This window comes from Alosa sapidissima, chromosome 22 (assembly GCF_018492685.1).
Source record: "Alosa sapidissima isolate fAloSap1 chromosome 22, fAloSap1.pri, whole genome shotgun sequence".
Classification (NCBI taxonomy): Eukaryota; Metazoa; Chordata; class Actinopteri; order Clupeiformes; family Clupeidae; genus Alosa; species Alosa sapidissima.
The window spans coordinates 29,297,978-29,317,158 of NC_055978.1; the positions used below are offsets into that span (position 1 = coordinate 29,297,978).

Consider the following 19,181-nt stretch of genomic DNA (forward strand, 5'->3'; position numbering starts at 1 on the left):
AAATGTGCACCCTACACTAGCTCCATAGTCTTAAACATTAAGTGCTGTCTCTTTTGATAATGGATGCAGAAGATTTAAAAGGACAAGTACTTCCATTTGGAAAAACACTCCATTTTGACGGCACTATTAAAATATTAACAGAAAGAAGGTGGATGTTCAGTTTGGATAGATGGATAGATACTTTATTGATCCCCAAGGGGAAATGCAAAATTAATTTGCATGAGGTGAGGCTACTCGTATGTGTGGATACACTGATGCCTTTTTGCATCCACCAAAAGCAGTGCTCAGGGGGGAGAAAGAAACCGACACATGTAACGCAAGACAAGCAATGACCGCTGTGCTAAATATCTAACGGGGACTGTATAAGATATGGAAGGTGGTGAGGAATATGCATGTTCATTTGAACACCTGCACCAACCTAAATGCAAATCCCTTTCTGCAGCTGCAGTCATGCCAATAAGAGAGATCATTTGTGGGAAAAAACACTCATGCACAGAATTTCTTTGTTTACCTAATTAGACTACAATATATGAACAGAAATAATAAGAAAGTCATCATTACTATGTATTCACTTCTTGCATGTCGTTTACAGCTGACATTTCATTTATGCTGAACAAATTAGGTAACATTTAATTCTTTCTAAAGCCTGCTAGGTTGTCTTTCTGATAATATCTGAGATATAACTCATACCATTAACAAAGCTCCTGCTTCCTTGCCAATTCAAACACATGTAGGCATAATGCACTATTTTAAAAAAGGGAACATATCTATTTGCCAGATAGATAAATTAGAACTAGGCTTTGTGATTGGCACATGCAAGTTTACCCTGACCGAGAATGCCACCATGCCTACATAAAAACGCCATGGGAGAATTCATTGCCAGAGTTTCAGACAATCTTTCCAGGTGAAGGTTTCATAACAACATGTACATCTGAATGTACAGATAATCAACATGAAAGAATACATAGTTTTGATATGGATCTTGAAAAAATAAATAATTTAAAAGGTTCTCTTAGTCCATAACCAAGGTTAGATAAAGGTTTCTGTTGTTACTAATAGCAGTAGGATTAAGGGTTCTAGGTCTGTCCTTTCTCAAGAAACAACTGGAGAAGTAATACAGTACAATTTCATGCAGTTGTATTGTAGATCTACAAACAGTCTTACATAAAGCATTCAGCTGGGAGGCAGAGCAGTGTGTGTGTGTGTGTGCGCGCACGTGTGAGTGTCTGTGTGTGTCTGAGAGACATGAGGTGACGCAAGGCCTGTCGTCAGCAGCTCTGGGGCTGAGAGGAGTTCACTCTCTGGCTCTCAAAGGCCCTCTCTCTCTCCTTTAGCATCCTCACACTGATGTTCTGCCTGTTCCTCCTGTGGAAGGTGGAAGAGGGGAGCGCGAGCGAGCACACAGCCCCCAGGCATGGCTTTCAATATAGGCTCATCACATAGAGGGCGCCAGCATCGCTGGCACGTTGCCAAGCCACTGTTGGGAAGCACGGCTCGTGGCACAAAAGCATCTCCTCAACAACCTCTTTACAGGCAAGGAGGAAAAGAATGGGGAGTGAGAGAAGAGACAAACAGAAGGAGCAGAGCAGAGGAAGCATCCTGATCACACATTTCACTGCTCTGCCAAGTCCAAGAACTACAGTTCTCTTTAGCTAGAACTGCCTCACCAGACCAAGCAAACAAAGAGAATTTGAGCCAGTCGGTTTGTTTGTACTCGCTTGCATATTCACCACTTGAGTTTCATAAAATATTTACCGACTCCAAACTACATACCAATATTACTACATCTTGCTCCTACTAAGAGGGCCTGTTCATCTCACAAAGAGCTGCACTGCCACATACATCAACAATAAGCTTTATATTTGTTCCTCAAAAATAATCAGGCATGAATAAATAAGGGACTCGGGGCCAGATGTACGTGCATTTGCGAATGTAGCGTTATCAGTGCTATGGACAAACCGCAGATAGCGAATGCTGTCATACCCAAGTTTATGTCGTATTTATTAAACTTTCAATTCATAGTGTGATCTGCGCCTTTCTCTGCTTTTCTCCGCCCCCTACCGCTATTTACAAATGTTCACAACTGAACGGAATAGCCTACTGTACATACAAGCGCAGTTGAATGAAGTTAACTGATGACAACATTAAAAAGAATCAAACGTTTAGCGATCATGAAATACCATCATACATGATAAGATATCAACAAGCAGGGAGATAATGAAGATCAGTAGTTCTACTCAAACTACTTGTGCATGTAGGCTATGGAAGATTGGTCAAATCTAGCAAGTAGGAAAGCTTAAGTGAATGATGTGAAAGTGAAAGTAAGACATTCGAAAGGCCAACGAAAGTTAAGGTTGCGTTTGATATAGTACAAAGACAATGTTCTGTTGTCTTTGAAAGGTTCTCTAATTGACGCATTTAACTGCAATTTGGATTGACATCTGCTTTTACAAGGCGTTAGTATTTAGGCGCAGAATAGACGTACTGTACGCTTTCAGGAGCAGTTTTTGTACATATTGCGGAATACATAATTAGGCGCTCTTTACTCTTCCCCTCCCATCTCTTTACGCTAAACTCCCACTTTCCCCTCGATCCTCCCATGAATGCATATGCATGACATGGAAAAGCGCAGTTTGCCATGTTCAGCTCCCGCGAGAGGCAGTCTGCGCTTTGACCTCAATGCGGCCTGTTTGAACATACCGAGCAGTGTTTTTACACGCACGTGCGAAACAAATACGCCTGAAGTGGGCGCATAGGCGTTAGTACATCTGGCCCTCAATGTCAACTACAAAATGTACAGTAACACTGCAACTATGTTGTACCACATAATGTTAATAACTCATTTTATAAGGCTGTCTAATGTTAGTTACCATCACACAGGTGACACAGGTGAACACCCACATTTATTTATTTAATTATTTATTTAACTATTTATCTTTCTATATCTATTTCCACTCCCCTGATATTGCAGTGGTCCTGAGGCCCATACCACAGAGGGCAGTTCAATTCCATGAACCAGATGAAAAGCACTTATGAAAAGGGATTCTGAGAAATGGATCTGTGACCAGTCTGTTGACATTAGGAGGATTTTATGCACCACAGAGACAAGAAGAATGTGTGGTGAAATCACTGTGGTTAGGGCAGGTGACCACATTGGATCAATTCCATCTGATTTCTGTACTTCACTCCCAGGAAACTCACTCACTCCCAGGAAACAAGCGTGCGTGTTCCTGCTGTACAGACCACAAAAGATTCACAGTGACTGCACCGCTGAGAGGCTAGAGGGCTAAATGAGTGCCCATACTCTCCCCTGCTTAACACCCAATGTCCACTGGATGAATGACCACTGTGTTATTGACTTCAATTTTAAAGTGCTGACTCAACCTCCACCTCACTGCTTCCCTACACCTCTGGGAAATCCCCAATTTCACCACAACAGAAAACACATTTAAGAAAGGTCACAGCCATTCAAAGCTCTCAGTCATATCCTTCCACCCCTGTCTCTTCAGTGTTTCCTTCTCCTGCCTATCAAATACTGCTGCACACTGTTCCTCTCTTCTCCTAACTTGCTTTAGTAATCACATGTTTACAAGTAAGAGAACAAAACACTGCACATGCAGTTATGTATTTCTCCACATTGACGGCTGCTGAGATTAGACTTACATCACTGGGAGGGCAAAGGCAAACTTATGGAGGGTATGGGATGAGGTGGATCGTCTGAAACACATCTATTCTATATTATATATTCTATTCTATACATAAAACCTTTTAATACTGCCTATAAAATGAATTTATGCACCCACACAGAATTACACATCCCTTCAAGATGAAATTCACCTTCATGTGTCTTCTAGCTGATACCATTTTCCATGCATTTGATTACGAGACCAGACATTACCTTCTCTTCAGCCTGCAGCCTCTTGTAATCTTTGGCTGATCCCGTTAGGAATAGGCAGGCAGCATATTGTACATTTAAATGTAACAGACCTCAATCTTCCCACAACTCAACAGTTTAAAAGGTGCCACTGCATGTTATGTGGCCTATAATGCGAGATGGAATAGGATATTAGATATTAACAGACTCCATTTCCTACACATGATTCATCACAACACCTGCGTCTGGATCATTCCGTGCCAGGTCATTCATGGCTGCCTGGCAGTCTATGTCTGGAGTGTTGACCCCTAAATGACCTTGCATGACCAAGTTGGATTCTGGAATGAAGGTATTTTGAATTTAAGTGGCTAATCTATGATTAACAGTATGATTACTAAAAGGTCACAAGCGAATGGGTGACAATCGTGGTGAACAAAAAATAAGGACAACTGATTCAGAGGATTACTACACAGGTGATCTGGAGTGGTATAATTTGAATTTACTGTAAATAGCAGCATGAACCTACATCAGGGTGTTGTTGAGCATTTGTTATTTTGCTACAAGCTGTGCATTTATCTCAAAAAGTACCATGGGTAGAATAGTTGTTATTAGCTGTATGTTTATTAGGGAACATATGTTTGCTCAACCTGATATTATTTTGTTGACCCAGAGTGATTGCAAGCAAATTCAGTCAGTTATCAAACATTGCCTGCCAACGTGAGCTTAACAACAGCTCAGGTAAATGCATATTGCATAATGCCGTGCTTGCATGACAAATCAGCAAGAACTATTTCAATAAATACATTAAATAATTAAAAAAGTATTAAATAGATTGTTATATATTTTGTTAATGATCTGACTTTTTAAATCTTTTTTGAAAATGGTTACACCTTTATGCACATAATAGCATGATCCATCCCATACAGTATCCTACATAGTCAGAAGCAAAAGGGAAAAGGAGGGGAAAAAAGCAGTGAGTTTTGGATCCTCAAGAAGAGTGATGAATATCAGAGAGAATGAGTGTTTTGAAACTATTATGATAAAGCAATCAAGCAGACAGATCGACAGACAAAAAGAATCACAAGTTGACGAGAAGCATGTTGTGGTGGGAAGCTGAAGCGTGCAATTTGAATAACGATAGATAGAAAAGCCCTGGCACATGATATAAGCCTCCACAGGCCACCCTGTAATCTCTCCTGGAATTAATTCCTGGAAATTGAAATGAAACGGGGCAGAAGTGTCCCGTTCCTCGTCCCTCTCAAGGTCAGCAGTGTTTGCTGAAATGACGGCTCTTTTTGTCTGAGGCCCAGAGATTGATATTGTGCCACCAATAATAATTGGTGTTGAGTCCAAATGTTTGTGCAGAGTAGGGGCTTGGGGTGCAAGCTCCCAGAGGTGAACATTTCAGATTCAAACCCATCAAAAAACAAGCAAACAAAAAAACACAATCTTATGAAATCTCGAGATCTGATGAAATTAGAAATGTCAGTGTCTGATCTAGATAACCGAAAAGAGCTGGAAATCATAAGAAAAAAAGACACATAAGAAAATTAATGTAATGTCACTGGCATTCACATGAGAACACAATCTAACTTAATGGCGATACCAACAAAATCACCACAATTACCTGTTAATTTAAAAATTGAATTTGCAGGGCAGGCAGAGAATCTGCACAGACACCATCAGTGCTTCTAACACGGCAACTAGGCAACCATAGCAACCAGGCAACAGCATCGTCTGGTCAGCATTGCAATACATAAATTCAGTGTTAAGTATTTTCGGCACATTTCCATCATCAACCAACACTTTGGTAGCATAAAATGGAAGGTTTTCTGTGCCACTGTTACAAAACGCATATCAGGCCCAGGTATCCATTAAATTAATAAAGATATACTTGACATCATGACGTGTTCTAGCTTGTTAAGCTGAAGTCGATGTTGCTATGAGCAACTGAAGTCCATACTGTGTCATGCGATTATTAAAATGATTTGGCTAGGCTCTCTTGATAAAGATCAAGGTAAAAGGGTGTATAAAACACCTGTAGAGCAACTGTGCTCATATAATATGAATCCCTGCTTTTGTTTTAGCTATGCAATATAGTTGTCCCATATTTATGATCAATTAGGTATATCGTTAACTGTTAACCATATACTATGGTAGATTTCTGATATTAACTGTGGGGTAGCCGTCCACCTACAGTATAGTAGCCCAAGTTCAAATGTTTGGTGCTGTTGTCCATTAAGCATGCTTCTGCATAAACTGCATTAAATGATACTCTGACTTCTAGCAGAGCATTTTCTTTTTACAATTACATGTATATCTACGATGGAGTATGGAGTTTGCATACTCCGTGGCTCAGACCACCTCTTCTGTCAATGGCAACTACTGTCAATGGCAACTAGAGAAAAGTACAATGGACATGCTTATGGGACCAAGGATGGTGTACAAGTGGATGTTGTCCCAGTCCAGCCCTTGCCAGAGTGGGGTGGATTGACGGTACGACTTAACCAAATTAACAATATCGGCTCCTATCCCCACTTCACACCACTGTGGCATTGTAACTGATTGATTGCTTATAATAAATGCTAATGGCCAACTAAAACATGCATTTAAAAAGGCTCGAATGTTGGTACTAACAAGAGCCTTGGCTGTTTTACGAGTGTTTTGTCTTTGATACTCTTGTGACGGTGGTACTGGTCCTCTCAAGTTGAGTTGAGCTGTGAAGTAGGGTGACCTACATACAGCTGCCCCTCTCCCGTACCCAGTAACACACCCCGAGGGGCCCCGGCCCGCACTGTGCACTCCTCTTCCATCCTCCGTGTTGACAGACAGACGACCAGTGCCAAAGTGGGTCGCCTGATGTCCACTGCAGCTACGCCCTTCCTGCTGTCGCCACACATACTTCCATCCCACACCAGCACACTAGCCCAGGGGCATGAGGACCAAGCCCTCTCCCACTGCACCACCCACTCCCTCCCCCAGATCTGCCTGGCAGGCCACAGAGTGAGACACCACTGCAGCTACTGTCGCCAGCAGCCTGTTATTCTAGGTCACATGTTGTTCCCCCCCACCACTGCACCAGGCTGTGCTTGTGTCCCACATCACATCTGAGCACTGCCACCAGCCAACCCCAACTTCACACAAAAACATATACATTCCGACAGCAACAGTGGCGCCACCAGTGGTAAGTGGTCTTTCAGAGTACACAAAGGGCATACGGCATTTCAGGGCTCCATCGTTGAAAGGACATGAGGGTCTAAACCGATGAAATAATGACCTTTTTCAGATGGTAGATGGAATTTGTAATCAATGTCTTTAGAATTGACAAATATTGATTAGGTGAGTGACAGATTTAACAGCAAACATCAGTGATCATAGTAGTCTCAGGTGGCACTGGTAAGTGTACACAGATCCTACAACCAACACCCTGGCCTATGCAAGAGACACAAACCCCTGTCACCAACCGCCAGGATTTGATTTTAATCTAAAGGAGGTTTTAGGAAAGACTGTGCCCAAACTCCTTTGTTGTCAGTTAGATTAATGTATTTTGGATGCAAGAGCCTCCTTCCACACACACACACACACACAAAGACAGAGCTATCCCAGAGGAGGCAGCACCCTGGCCCGTTAGTCAGACAGCATGCACAGTCAGCATCCTGCAGTCCTAGCTCCATGTGACGACCAATCATCACGCACTCACATCAATCTGATCATCTTAAATATTGCACAGGAGAAGAGGATGCTTTAGAGTAACAGAAAATAGACTTTGTTGAAATTGCTCATTGTGAAATATCCTAACACGGGCCACTCTAAATGGACCTCGAGACACAGCATGAACAGCTGTGTGCAGGAGCAGAAACAATGAAGGAAGAGAAGGAGGATAAAAGTGGAGGCAAAATGGGTAGAACGGAGTCAAAAGAGCAAGCTTGACAGAGTGAAGAGAGGGGGAGGATGAGTGTGTGAGTGGGAGGGAGGGGGTAGGAGAGAGAGTGTGCGCAAGAGAGTGAGTGAGGAAGAGAGCGTGCGCATGAGGGAGAGAGAGAGAGAGAGAGAGAGAGAGAGAGAGAGAGAGAGAGAGAGAGGGGGAGAGAGAGAAGGAGAGAGAAGGAGAGAGAGAGGGGGGCGGATGAGTTAATGCACAAAAACACTGCATCAAACCAATGCACTGCTTGGAGCTGGATGCGTCAGCAGTACATTCACGTTTCAAGTGAAGGACAAAAGGAAGGCAGCGTGTGCAGCCCGTCCCGGCTGCCTGTTCCAGCGATGCAGAGAGAGGTGGAGGAGTCCTGGCGCACACGGTGGGGAGAGCGGGATTAAAACTGCACGTGGAGCCTCTAGGGGAGAGGACTGCAGACCCTTGCTGATTCACTGCTTTTGGTCCCTCAACATGGCTTGCGCCAGACTGCCTGGGCTGTAGACAGGACAAACGGACACCTGCAACCACACTACCTCTGCACACTGCAGTGGCGCTCACTCCGCATGGCACAGATGTTTCTCAGACCAACGCTACGTCACGCAGAAAGGAGACATTTTTTTATCTCCTTCATTTAACGAGTGAGACGGGGGGAGAGCTGTCTAGCTAGCCTTCTATACCACACTGCTGCTGCTGCTGCACCTTTCCTCCTCCCAGACCACGGACGACCCCCCACCCATCCCGAAGAAACTGACGGATTATCTGGAATGAGAGAGGGGCAGGCTGCAGCTGTTGTTGTTTGAGTGTGGATGAGCGTGTGTGTGTGCGTGTGTGCGTGTGCGCATGTGTTGAGAAGCAGCGAAGCTAGTTAAGAGAGAAAAACGGCTGGCTTCAGTGTGTGTGTGGTGTAAGCTTTTCAATTTCTAATTCGGACAGAAAATCCAAGTGGACCACCAGTCTCTTATTGGGAGTGGGACACAGACAAGAGGAGACTGAGAAGACTGGGGAAAAGGTTGAGGCGATGGACTTGTTTTTTTTTATACTAAAGGGAACGAGAGGATAGACTTGGAAACAAAAGGGTGAATTTCTAAGGACTGTGGAATTCACATTCAATCATCCTTTTCCATCCCCTCCAACTGCCGTTCCACCCCCCACCACCCAATCCCACCCCCCACCATTCAGCTTGGCTTTTTAAAGTGGCTTGTGAATTCTGTGCCATGGAGAGTTGGAAACGGCATTCAGCAGCAGTGTCAAATCGCAGTTTCCAAGGACACACGTCAGTAAAACAATCACAACTGAGCGAGAAGGAGCAACTTTGGGAGCAGGTTTGGATTCCTATTGCTGTCTAGAGTTTTGTGGGCCCAAGGCTCATCATCACTTTCCATCGGATATTTCTATGTGGATTTATTAACGGCCATTTTGCTATTTATCACCTGACTTGTCTAACTGGACTTATAGAGAGGGTATTTCACTGCTTCTGGGATGTATCAGTTTAACTCAAGTATATTGTGACTGAAAAAACAAGGGACCTGTAAAAACCAGAGGTAGGTGTCTATAGTATTTCAAACCTTTTTTTTTTTAAATATAGAAATTCCTCCCATCTAATTTCTGTTACAATATTGTCCCTTACCAGCAGTCAGTTCTGTCCATGGAAAAAAGAGCCAGAATCTTGCTTAATCCAGGGTAGGGTTGCTCCTCCATCACTCAGACCCAAACCTGTCCCTCCCCTTATACCCAATTCCTACCAGCACCCCCCCACCCCAATCGCTACCACATACACTCATCCCCCGCCCCCCTCCTACCCCCAACCCCCCCCCCCCAGACGATGGTGAATTATGAATGTGCCACATCATGAGTCTCTTGGGGCGGGTAGCTGTGCGTCGAGCCAGGAAAGCCGCCCTGCTCTGTGTAGTCTTTCTCATAGTGCAAGAGTGGAGCATGAATGTGGAGGTGGCAGCAGCAGGGCCTCAAGGTTGCCCACCCGAATGCTCCTGCTATAATCAGCTCAGCAAGGTGGTGTGCACCCGCCGCGGCCTCATTCGTGTGCCCCCGGGTATCCCCTCCAATACCCGCCACCTCAACCTGATGGAGAACTCCATTGAGGCAATACAGGCTGACTCATTTCGCAACCTACACCACCTGGAGGTGCTCCAGCTTGGTCGAAACGCCATCAGACAGATAGAGGTGGGGGCCTTCAATGGCCTCACCAGCCTCAATACATTGGAACTATTTGACAACCGCCTCACAGTGGTGCCAAGTGGGGCCTTTGAGTACCTGTCAAAGCTGCGGGAGCTATGGCTGAGGAATAACCCCATTGAGAGCATTCCTTCTTATGCCTTCAACCGTGTGCCCTCGCTAATGAGGCTCGACCTGGGGGAGTTACGCAAATTGGAATACATCTCTGATGGAGCTTTTGAGGGTCTGCACAACCTCAAGTACCTCAACCTGGGAATGTGCAACATACGAGGGGAAATGCCCAACCTGAGCCCGCTGCTTGGCCTAGAGGAGCTGGAGATCTCAGAGAACCTCTTCCCAGAAATCAAGCCAGGCTCTTTCAAAGGTCTGCGTTCACTAAAGAAGCTATGGATCATGAACTCACAGATAGGGCTAATTGAGCGCAATGCATTTGACGAGCTCATGTCCCTGGTCGAGCTCAACTTGGCCCATAACAACCTTAGCACTTTGCCCCATGACCTCTTCACTCCACTGAGGTACCTTGTGGAGCTGCACCTGCACCACAACCCCTGGAACTGTGGTTGTGACTCACTATGGTTGTCACGGTGGCTGAGGGAGTATATCCCAACCAACTCTACCTGCTGTGGTCGGTGCCATGCTCCAGCACACATGAGGGGCCGTCAGCTGGTAGAGCTGGACCGTGGAGACAATGGAGCCCTCCAGTGTTCAGCACCCTTTATCGCAGACGCCCCTCGTGATCTCAACATTTCTGCGGAGCGGGTAGCGGAGTTGCGGTGTCGCACAGCAGCCATGTCAGCAGTGCGGTGGCTGCTGCCCAATGGCACCATCCTAACACATGCATCCAAGCACCCACGGATCAGTGTGCTCAACGATGGCACACTCAACTTTTCCAATGTGCTAGTGGGTGACACGGGCATGCACACTTGCATGGTTTCCAATGCAGCAGGGAACTCCAATGCCTCTGCATACCTCAATGTCAGTGCGGCCGAGCTCAATACATCCAACCTCAGCTACTTCTCCACGGTCACAGTAGAGGTACTGGGGCCGACATCAGAGATGCCCAAGCCGAAAACCACCACTACCAGCACGACGACTGCAGACACAGGGGTAGGCACCACCACGACCACAACATCCCCATCAGTTTATCAACCAGTTTTTATCTCCACACCCACCGTTTTGCTCCAGAGCACTGATTCACCACCATCTCGCCCAGTTTCTGTGCCAAACTCAAAAGTGACAACAGGACGACCTCCAAACCCTAGCGGCACCAGTCTGGATGAGGTGATGAAGACCACAAAGATAATCATCGGCTGCTTTGTAGCTGTGACTTTGCTAGCCGCCATCATGCTGATTGCCTTTTATAAACTGCGCAAAAGACACCAGAAGAGGAGCACTGTCGCGGCTGATAAAACAGTGGAGATTGTTCATGTAGAACAAGAAGAACTTCCCCCTCCTGCTTCATCAAGTGCAAGAGGAGAGGGGTCACGAACTCTGCCAGAAATCAAGGACCACAATAGCATTCATAAACTGGACTGTTTAACTCACAGACACACAGACAACAGCTATCATCACACACAAAAACACGACTTCATGACTTATAAACCAACCAAAATGGATTGTACTATTCACAAACACAAGGGGGAGTATAGTAGCCATAAAGTAAGACCTGAATATAATACATACAAACCAACCATGGACTACAGCACTCACAAACCAACTGTGGACTACAAATCATTGCCTGACTTCAGAATGCATAAACAAAAACCAGACCATAGCCCTTTTCAATACCGCACTCACAATCCAGATTATAGCACTCACAGATCTAAGCCTGAATACAGCCCTTTCAAAGATGATTACAACACTCACAAACCAAGAATGGACTACAGTGCCCACAGATCCAAAACGGAACATACCTTACACAAAACCACAAATGACTACAGTCCTTTCAAGAAGGATATCACCCCATTCAAATCAAATTACACTGCCTTCAAGGCAGAGTACAGGCCCCTTGAAGTGGACTACATCACGCACAAACCGGAATACAGCCCCCCTAAGCCCAAAATGGATTACAGCCCGCGTAAAGTGGACTACAGTCCCCACAAGTTTGATTACACACTGAAGCCTAAATACAACACATACAAACCAGCTGGGCATGGGGCAAAATGGACAGAGAACAGCATTGCAAATTCTCTGCCTCGAACGCTGCCTAGCACCATCACAGCAGTCCCAGAGCAGTTCATCATAAAAGCTCACGCAAAGGAAAAAGTCCAGGAAACTCAGATTTAAGATCCTAAATCTCCAATCCCTCCTCTACCCACCCCACCCCACCTCTGTGAAATCATGCAATAGAATGCACAAAGACAGAGCAAAGGAATTACTTTTTATAAAGAGTGCAAAAGCCTAAAGACTTATATCTTGTTGTATATGCTTATAAATAATATATATATATATATATATATATATATATATATATATATATATATATATATATATATATATATATATATATATATATATATATATATATACATACATACATTTTGAAATTACCATGGGCTGGTCAAAGAGAAACAGATTATATTAAAAAAAATAAATCAAACCTATTTTCTAACTTCTTACTTTATTTAAAAATAAGATTTGTTTCAAGATTCTGTCACGACTTTCAGAAATGAGGGTAGTTTTAAAATAAGGGCATTCTGTGTAATTTCTAAAACATGATGCAGAGAATGCAGTGCTAAGAAACAAAACATTTATACTGAAGAGTCTTTCTTTGAAAATATACAAACTAAAAAGGTCTGTGTTGATCTTTACAGGTTTATCTTGTAAGAGCACTATGAATTTGTACTGTGCCAAATGTTATAAAATGCAATAAAATGATTTTTTGGATGAAAAAGGAAAAAAGTAGCTTTTTCCTCTCCTGTCATGCTGTAGCGATCAGCCAAACGCTTTAGACACTGCAGTAAGACTCTGCAGCTATACTTTAACCCCATATTTGCTGGATGTGAAAACACAAAGAAGTTTCTGGTGATTAAAAAAAAGACAGCTATCTGTCTTATTCCTTCAAAAACAAAATACCTTCATAATTCAAAAACACTTTCCAATGTGATGACAATATCTTATATTGTATATATTAGCCTATGTTTTTCTTTTTGTTGCCTCCTCATCTTCCCTTTTTTATATATACATCAAACAGACTAATCTTTTTAACAGATCCAGATCTACTACAAAATCCTTCTACAAAATATGTGTACTGAATATTGTGCAATGGTAGACACTAAGGAATGAATTACAGGGTGTTGTATTCTGAACGTATCAAACAATTAAGGCTTTGCAAAGTTACATTTCATACTGCTTTGGTCTTCAGTTTTAATAGAACACAAACAATGTATCAATACTTAACTATCTATTATATTGTATATTAAATTACATTTCCCCCTGTTCTGTTTAAGCCAAAACAGTTTCATAATGACAAATGCAAGATGTGAGAGACATTCATGACTCATTTTTCTATGATAAGCATTACAATTTGTCACTGCATGAGGGACAGAAGATGGCCATCTTACTGAACGATGGAGAGTGAAACTGTAAACAGCACATAAAGTCCAGAGTAAAAGACTGCATGCACAGGCATATGTTTGGAATACACAGACCATAGACCCAACATCACTGAGTCTTTCCATCTAGCTTTGACTCGCTCTTGTTGAGTTGTGGTTGGTTTTTGTTGTCTGCCAACAGTCTGTAGTCTGTTAGCTAGTCAGCTATGTAATTTTGGACAAAAACACAGTAATGCCTTGTTAACTGACCTAACTAAAGACCCAACTAAATACTACTGTTGGCTAAAAATGGGGAGGATTGTCAATGATAAAATTAAAGGAAAGACTGTTATAAGTGTATAGTGCATTGGACATCTCATATTGGCCACCATCCCAGACAAATATAGGACTGGTTTTCTATACATGGATTAAGCCTAGTCCAGCAGTCTGGTTGCAAGGGGAGATGGCTGACATCATGTAATATTACCTTGTGATTCTGGATTTGATTATTAATCAGCTAAATGTGTATCTGATGTGTAGATTGGGTTGACTGAGTGATGCAGGAAAGATTTAGGGGAGGTGAGCTTAATGGTATATTTTACATTTCATGTTATTCTTATTCCACACATGCACAGAAAAGGTAGTGTTACTAATTAATTGCCTTTTTTTCCCCATTGATGCTGCTAAAACATTAAATGTTGACTATTCATTACACATTTGAGCGTGTTACCTCTTACTGCATTATGGAATGAGGTGTCACAAAATGTATGCATGTATACTACCGGTCAAGAGTTTGGGGACACTTAGACATTTCCATTCCACTCTATTATAGACAGAATACCAGCTGAGATCAGTTTCATTGTTTTTTTTAATCAGGGCAGCAGTTTTCAGATTACCGTACATTATGTGCTTACATAATTGCAAATGGGTTATCCAATGTTTTCTCAGTTAGCCTTTTAAAATTATGTCAGATTGTAAACAGAGTGTGCCTTTGCAACATTGGATGAATGGTTGCTGATAATGGGCAATGTAGATGTTGCATTAAAGATTTTCTACAACAGTCAAGAACCCTTTTGCAATTATGTAAGCACATAATGTAATCTGAACTGCTGCCCTGATTAAAAAAAAACAACGCAACTGTTTTCAGCTGGTATTCTGTCTATGAAGTGGAATGGAAATTTTGAAACTTTTAACCGATAGTGTTGAGTTCTAAAACATACATAGAGCATTAATTGAAGGCAAAGGGTGGGAGAAGAGTGGGGATACGAGTGTGAAAGACGGATGGAGTTGAAAAGAGCAGAGGAAGAGTCAGAGCAGAGGGATCGGGTGGCACTCTCTGCAGGGCTAAAAAGCCCATCAGCACTGTGGTGCTGTGCTAACAGGCGGCATTTGCCAGAGTCTGCCAAGCATCCAGTCAGGCCCGAGCCCACTCAATAGGGCGACAGTAGTGGTGGCTCCAGCGGAAGCACTCGCTGTGTGCGCTTCACTTGCAATTAGGAAGTGATTTGGAAAAGAAGCACACAGCACACCATGTTAGCGACAGATCATGGAGCACAAGCAGAGAGAGGGTGAGAGAAGCAGAGAGAGAGAGAGAGAGAGAGAGAGAGAGAGAGAGAGAGAGAGAGAGGGGGGAGGGAGAGAGAGAGAGACATGCAGAGGAAAATAACCATCATGAAAAACGGTGCACATTCATAGCATAAGATGAAATGCACCGTCAGACACACACTGAAAGGCAGAAAAATGCAGATGTGCAGAGGCCTGGATAAAACAAGCATATAGAAAACAGAACAGAGACATGAGTGAATTGAGGAGGGTGGGAGGTTCTCTGAGAGCATGATGCAAGAGTGCCAGCTTCAGATCCAAAGCAGATCTGCCAGGTAGGATGAGCCATTGAGGGTGGGGGTGGTGCCTTAATAAGGAGGACATGAATGCACAGTGCGTTGGGGACCATTGATGGACGGAAGTATATTCTCATGGGGTTTCTGAGGACAAATGGCCTTAGTTTCATTGCATAAACTGACCCTGATGAGTAGTCTACATTACATGAAACGACTTGGATAACACAACTGTTATAAACTTAATAATAGCAAACAATAAATTGTCACCTCCTACAAATTAAATACGTTCATCCTGTATGCCATAAACACCACAAAATACCACTAGACACACTAGGGGCGCTTGGTACCCAGGTTTCCTAAGGAAAATGATGGTTACTTTTCAGTGAGGCAACATGTTTAACAAGTACAGTAGGGTGGACTTATGCATGACACTGGGCCAAATGTGTTCTTCACCATCCTGGCCTTGCCCTAAACATATATAAGGGGGATGTAAGGGTATAAAGTGTAATGATGCAATCCAACTTCTAAAATCATCTTGAGTTGTTCCATAATGGGGTTGCATGCAGTAGGGTAGAATAAACTGGCATACTTTCCCAAAGACTACTGATATTGTAATTATAAAAGCAAACGCTTAATACAGACTCTTTGGAAGAGAGTACAAACAGTAAGTGGTCAAATTCAGTTAGACATGGTACATACTGTACACTTCCTCACAAGGCAACTATGTTCATTTGTCCAACATTGCATTTTACAGTTTTTGTAAACTTCCATGGTAGAAAATAAAACAAAATTGTGTAAAATAAAGTAACGGTTTTTACACTCACACAACCAATGCATTCTGGCAAATGCAATGTCAAACATAACACAATCTATTGCAGGAACAGTCAGAGCCCATGTCATCACCCAGTGTCAATAGCTATGTAGCCTCTCTAAAGCTATGCGCAACATCTCAAGGACTTTCTCTGCCTAGGATTAGTGTACTGTGTCTCTGTTCGTGTTTGCTGTGGCCTTTGGTTGAAGCAGAATCTTAGAGAGAGACATTTTAGCTACGGCGCTGTGCTGTGTCTCTGTTTGAACATAATGAAGATGGCAGTGGAACAGCAGAAGAGCGCCCCTCTGCACATGTTTCAACAGGACCCCAAGGCCCTGAAGCATGCTGCAGTGTGCAAAGGCTCCGGCAAAATGCCTTTATATGGCGCAGTTTGCTGCTCAGGCTTGACAAACAGCTCCTACAGTGATGCTTTAAAGGGGAGGAATTAAACTAGGTAGCTGCTTAATGCTGTCAGCATCAAAGGCATTGTGATTCAGTATGTCAGTGTAGAATTGGCACACTGCTTTCAGCAAGGGAGAAGGAGAAAAAAAAGAATTGAGGACAGGACAAAATAAGTTAAGAGCACTGTGTTACTACATACATATGTATTTCAAGATACAGCCCATAAATATGGATTTGGTATGGCATCCATGTATAAGCCATTTGACTTAATATAGACATAGATAATAACCATCAAAAAAGAATGTTGCCTACAAAATGTACGGTTATTCAAAAAGCATACCATTGTGTTATACAATACAATTTATTGTTTTTAATTAAAGTTGTTTGCCGTATATGTACATTGTCAACATAATTTTACTTTGAAATTCCAGCAACCACAGCTGCTGGTATGAGATATATATATTTTTTTTTTTAAATAACAAAAAAGAAGGTGCATCTTCTATGTGTATTCTTGATTTGGTATGTGTTACGATGTTAGGATATGTTCACACCTGGCGTCTTTTTAAGACAAGAAAAGGTAAGCAGGGCACTTTTCTATTAAAAAAACATTGTCAGCATTTGTTTCCAAAACAGCAGTTGAAGGAGTCTTTTATTGCCATATTAACGTGAGCTAAAAGCTGTAAAGTTAACACACACACTAACCATAAACCTTGGGACCTGCCCAATTCTACTGCATAAATGAATATGGTGATGCTGTATTGTCATAGCTCACTGTGCTCAAATTTGATAACTTCTCCACCACTACAGTCTCCATTTCTGCTGTTTGTTATGGGAAACGGACGTCTCACTACTCAGCTTATAATTGGTCATCTGTCAAAAAAGTATTTTTTTCTGAGAAGGTAAACTTTCAACTAAGACACCCTGATCTGCAAAGAAAGACGCAGGACTTTTTTTTGGAAACAAGGTGTAGTCTATTCCATGGGTTTAAAATTCAAACAGACGCTGGCAGCATCAAGAAAGACACAAAGTATTAACATAGCCTTAAGGGACCGTTTTAAAATCAGTGCAGTCTTAGAAGAGTTTAGGTCTTTATGCTCATCTGGCTATAGTATTTAGTGATGCAATTTAGACGCCCAATGTTATTGACAGACAAAAAATACAATATTGTGGAAAAATCCTGCCCAGAGAGATTAAATGCTCAGGAAACGATTGCCAGGTGTTTTGACTTAATTAGAAATGTCGACCTGAGAATAGCTCTAATCAGCCTAAGTTAGAAATCCTTTATTATACTATTTTGAGATACTGGATTTTTGCTGTAAACCATAATCATCATAATCAAGATTCTAACCAAAAAAGGTTTGAAATATTTTATGTGTTACAACTCCAGATTATATGAAAGTTTTAATTTTTTTAGATAAAACTTTTCCATGATATGAAATCTTTTTTTAAATTCACCTGTAATAATGTCATGTAGTGTTTATGATTACAGTACATAAGTACATAAATCAATGGGCAGGAGACTTTACACAAGAAATCATGTATTTGAGAAATGGTCTATTATATGCAACGCCTCACGTGACCTTGAATACCTAATCAGTTTAGCCTTTATAGTGATTACCCGAGTCAGGCTTGATGAAGATACTTCAACCTGCTTAAAAGGTCATCAAAAAAAATGTTGTGTTGTAATGGACAGACAGTATGCCTCCACACATAGCAGGCAGCGACATAAAAGGTTTCTGTGTGTTTTATTTATACATTATTTTAACTTCTGCTGTGACACACAGCTCTAAATAGACACATGCACACTCTATTACTTAACAAAAGAACAAAATAGTACAACAGAAGAGATACACAAACACAACTGACAGATCTAACCACTGATGCAAAATAGTATGAGCATTCTGTGCACTTACAGTGGGGACAGATTTTAGTATACTACAGGGTAAGAAACGGTAGTATACACAGACCGAAATAGGATTTAGATTGATTTTGTTATCGACCTGTATCCTCCAATGTTAAGTCAAGGACAGCAGCAGGACCAATTCCTTGCAGAACAGAATGCCACTAGAACAAAGCGGCACCCATTCAGCTGTTAACGAGTGCTTCACGAGACCGCTCTCTCCACTTATTTGGTTGTCAGTCCCACCAAGATGGGGATGTATCCCTGGAGGGGGTTCTTATAATTAGATAGCCCCCTCACCAACAACCCCCCCCCCCCCCCCCACACACACACACACCTCTCTGTCATTAGTGGCTGTCTAATTAAATACAAAGGTAATCTTATACATCAAAGATGTAATGCGCACACACGTTGCACTTGGCTTTTAACTTTATTATTTTATTCCGCTGCTCTCGCTCATTTGTGAATGCTCCTCTCTAATCATATGCCAGTTGCCTGAGGGATGCGCAGGGAAATGGTAGCTTGCAGCTTGTTGACATTTGCCTTCCACCCCAGTAGAAGAGGATGGCTCATTAATGAGGTTAGAAACACCTAAATCTGAGTGGGTGACAGCCACTGGGTTCTGAGCTTGGGCATTGCTGGTAGGGGTTGCACAACAATTGTAGTAACCTTGGGGGATATATTAAGATGTGCATCACCATTGGATACTTTCAA

At 42.5% G+C, this 19,181-nt stretch overlaps 2 protein-coding genes across 2 annotated transcripts in view; one reads left to right on the forward strand and one right to left on the reverse strand.

Moving 5' to 3' along the window:
* snd1 (staphylococcal nuclease and tudor domain containing 1) overlaps nt 1-19,181 on the reverse strand; it is a 137,283-nt gene that overhangs the window by 52,049 nt on the left and 66,053 nt on the right. The window lies entirely within an intron of this gene.
* Nucleotides 9,622-12,402, forward strand: lrrc4.1 (leucine rich repeat containing 4.1). Its single transcript, XM_042078131.1, has one exon. It carries the CDS (start codon nt 9,627-9,629, stop codon nt 12,267-12,269), a length of 2,643 nt encoding a protein of 880 aa, XP_041934065.1. The 5' UTR covers nt 9,622-9,626; the 3' UTR covers nt 12,270-12,402.

What these genes read in the sequence shown, in the direction of transcription:
- lrrc4.1 (XM_042078131.1), top strand. Translation starts at nt 9,627, where the DNA reads ATGTGCCACATCATGAGTCTCTTGGGGCGGGTAGCTGTGCGTCGAGCC.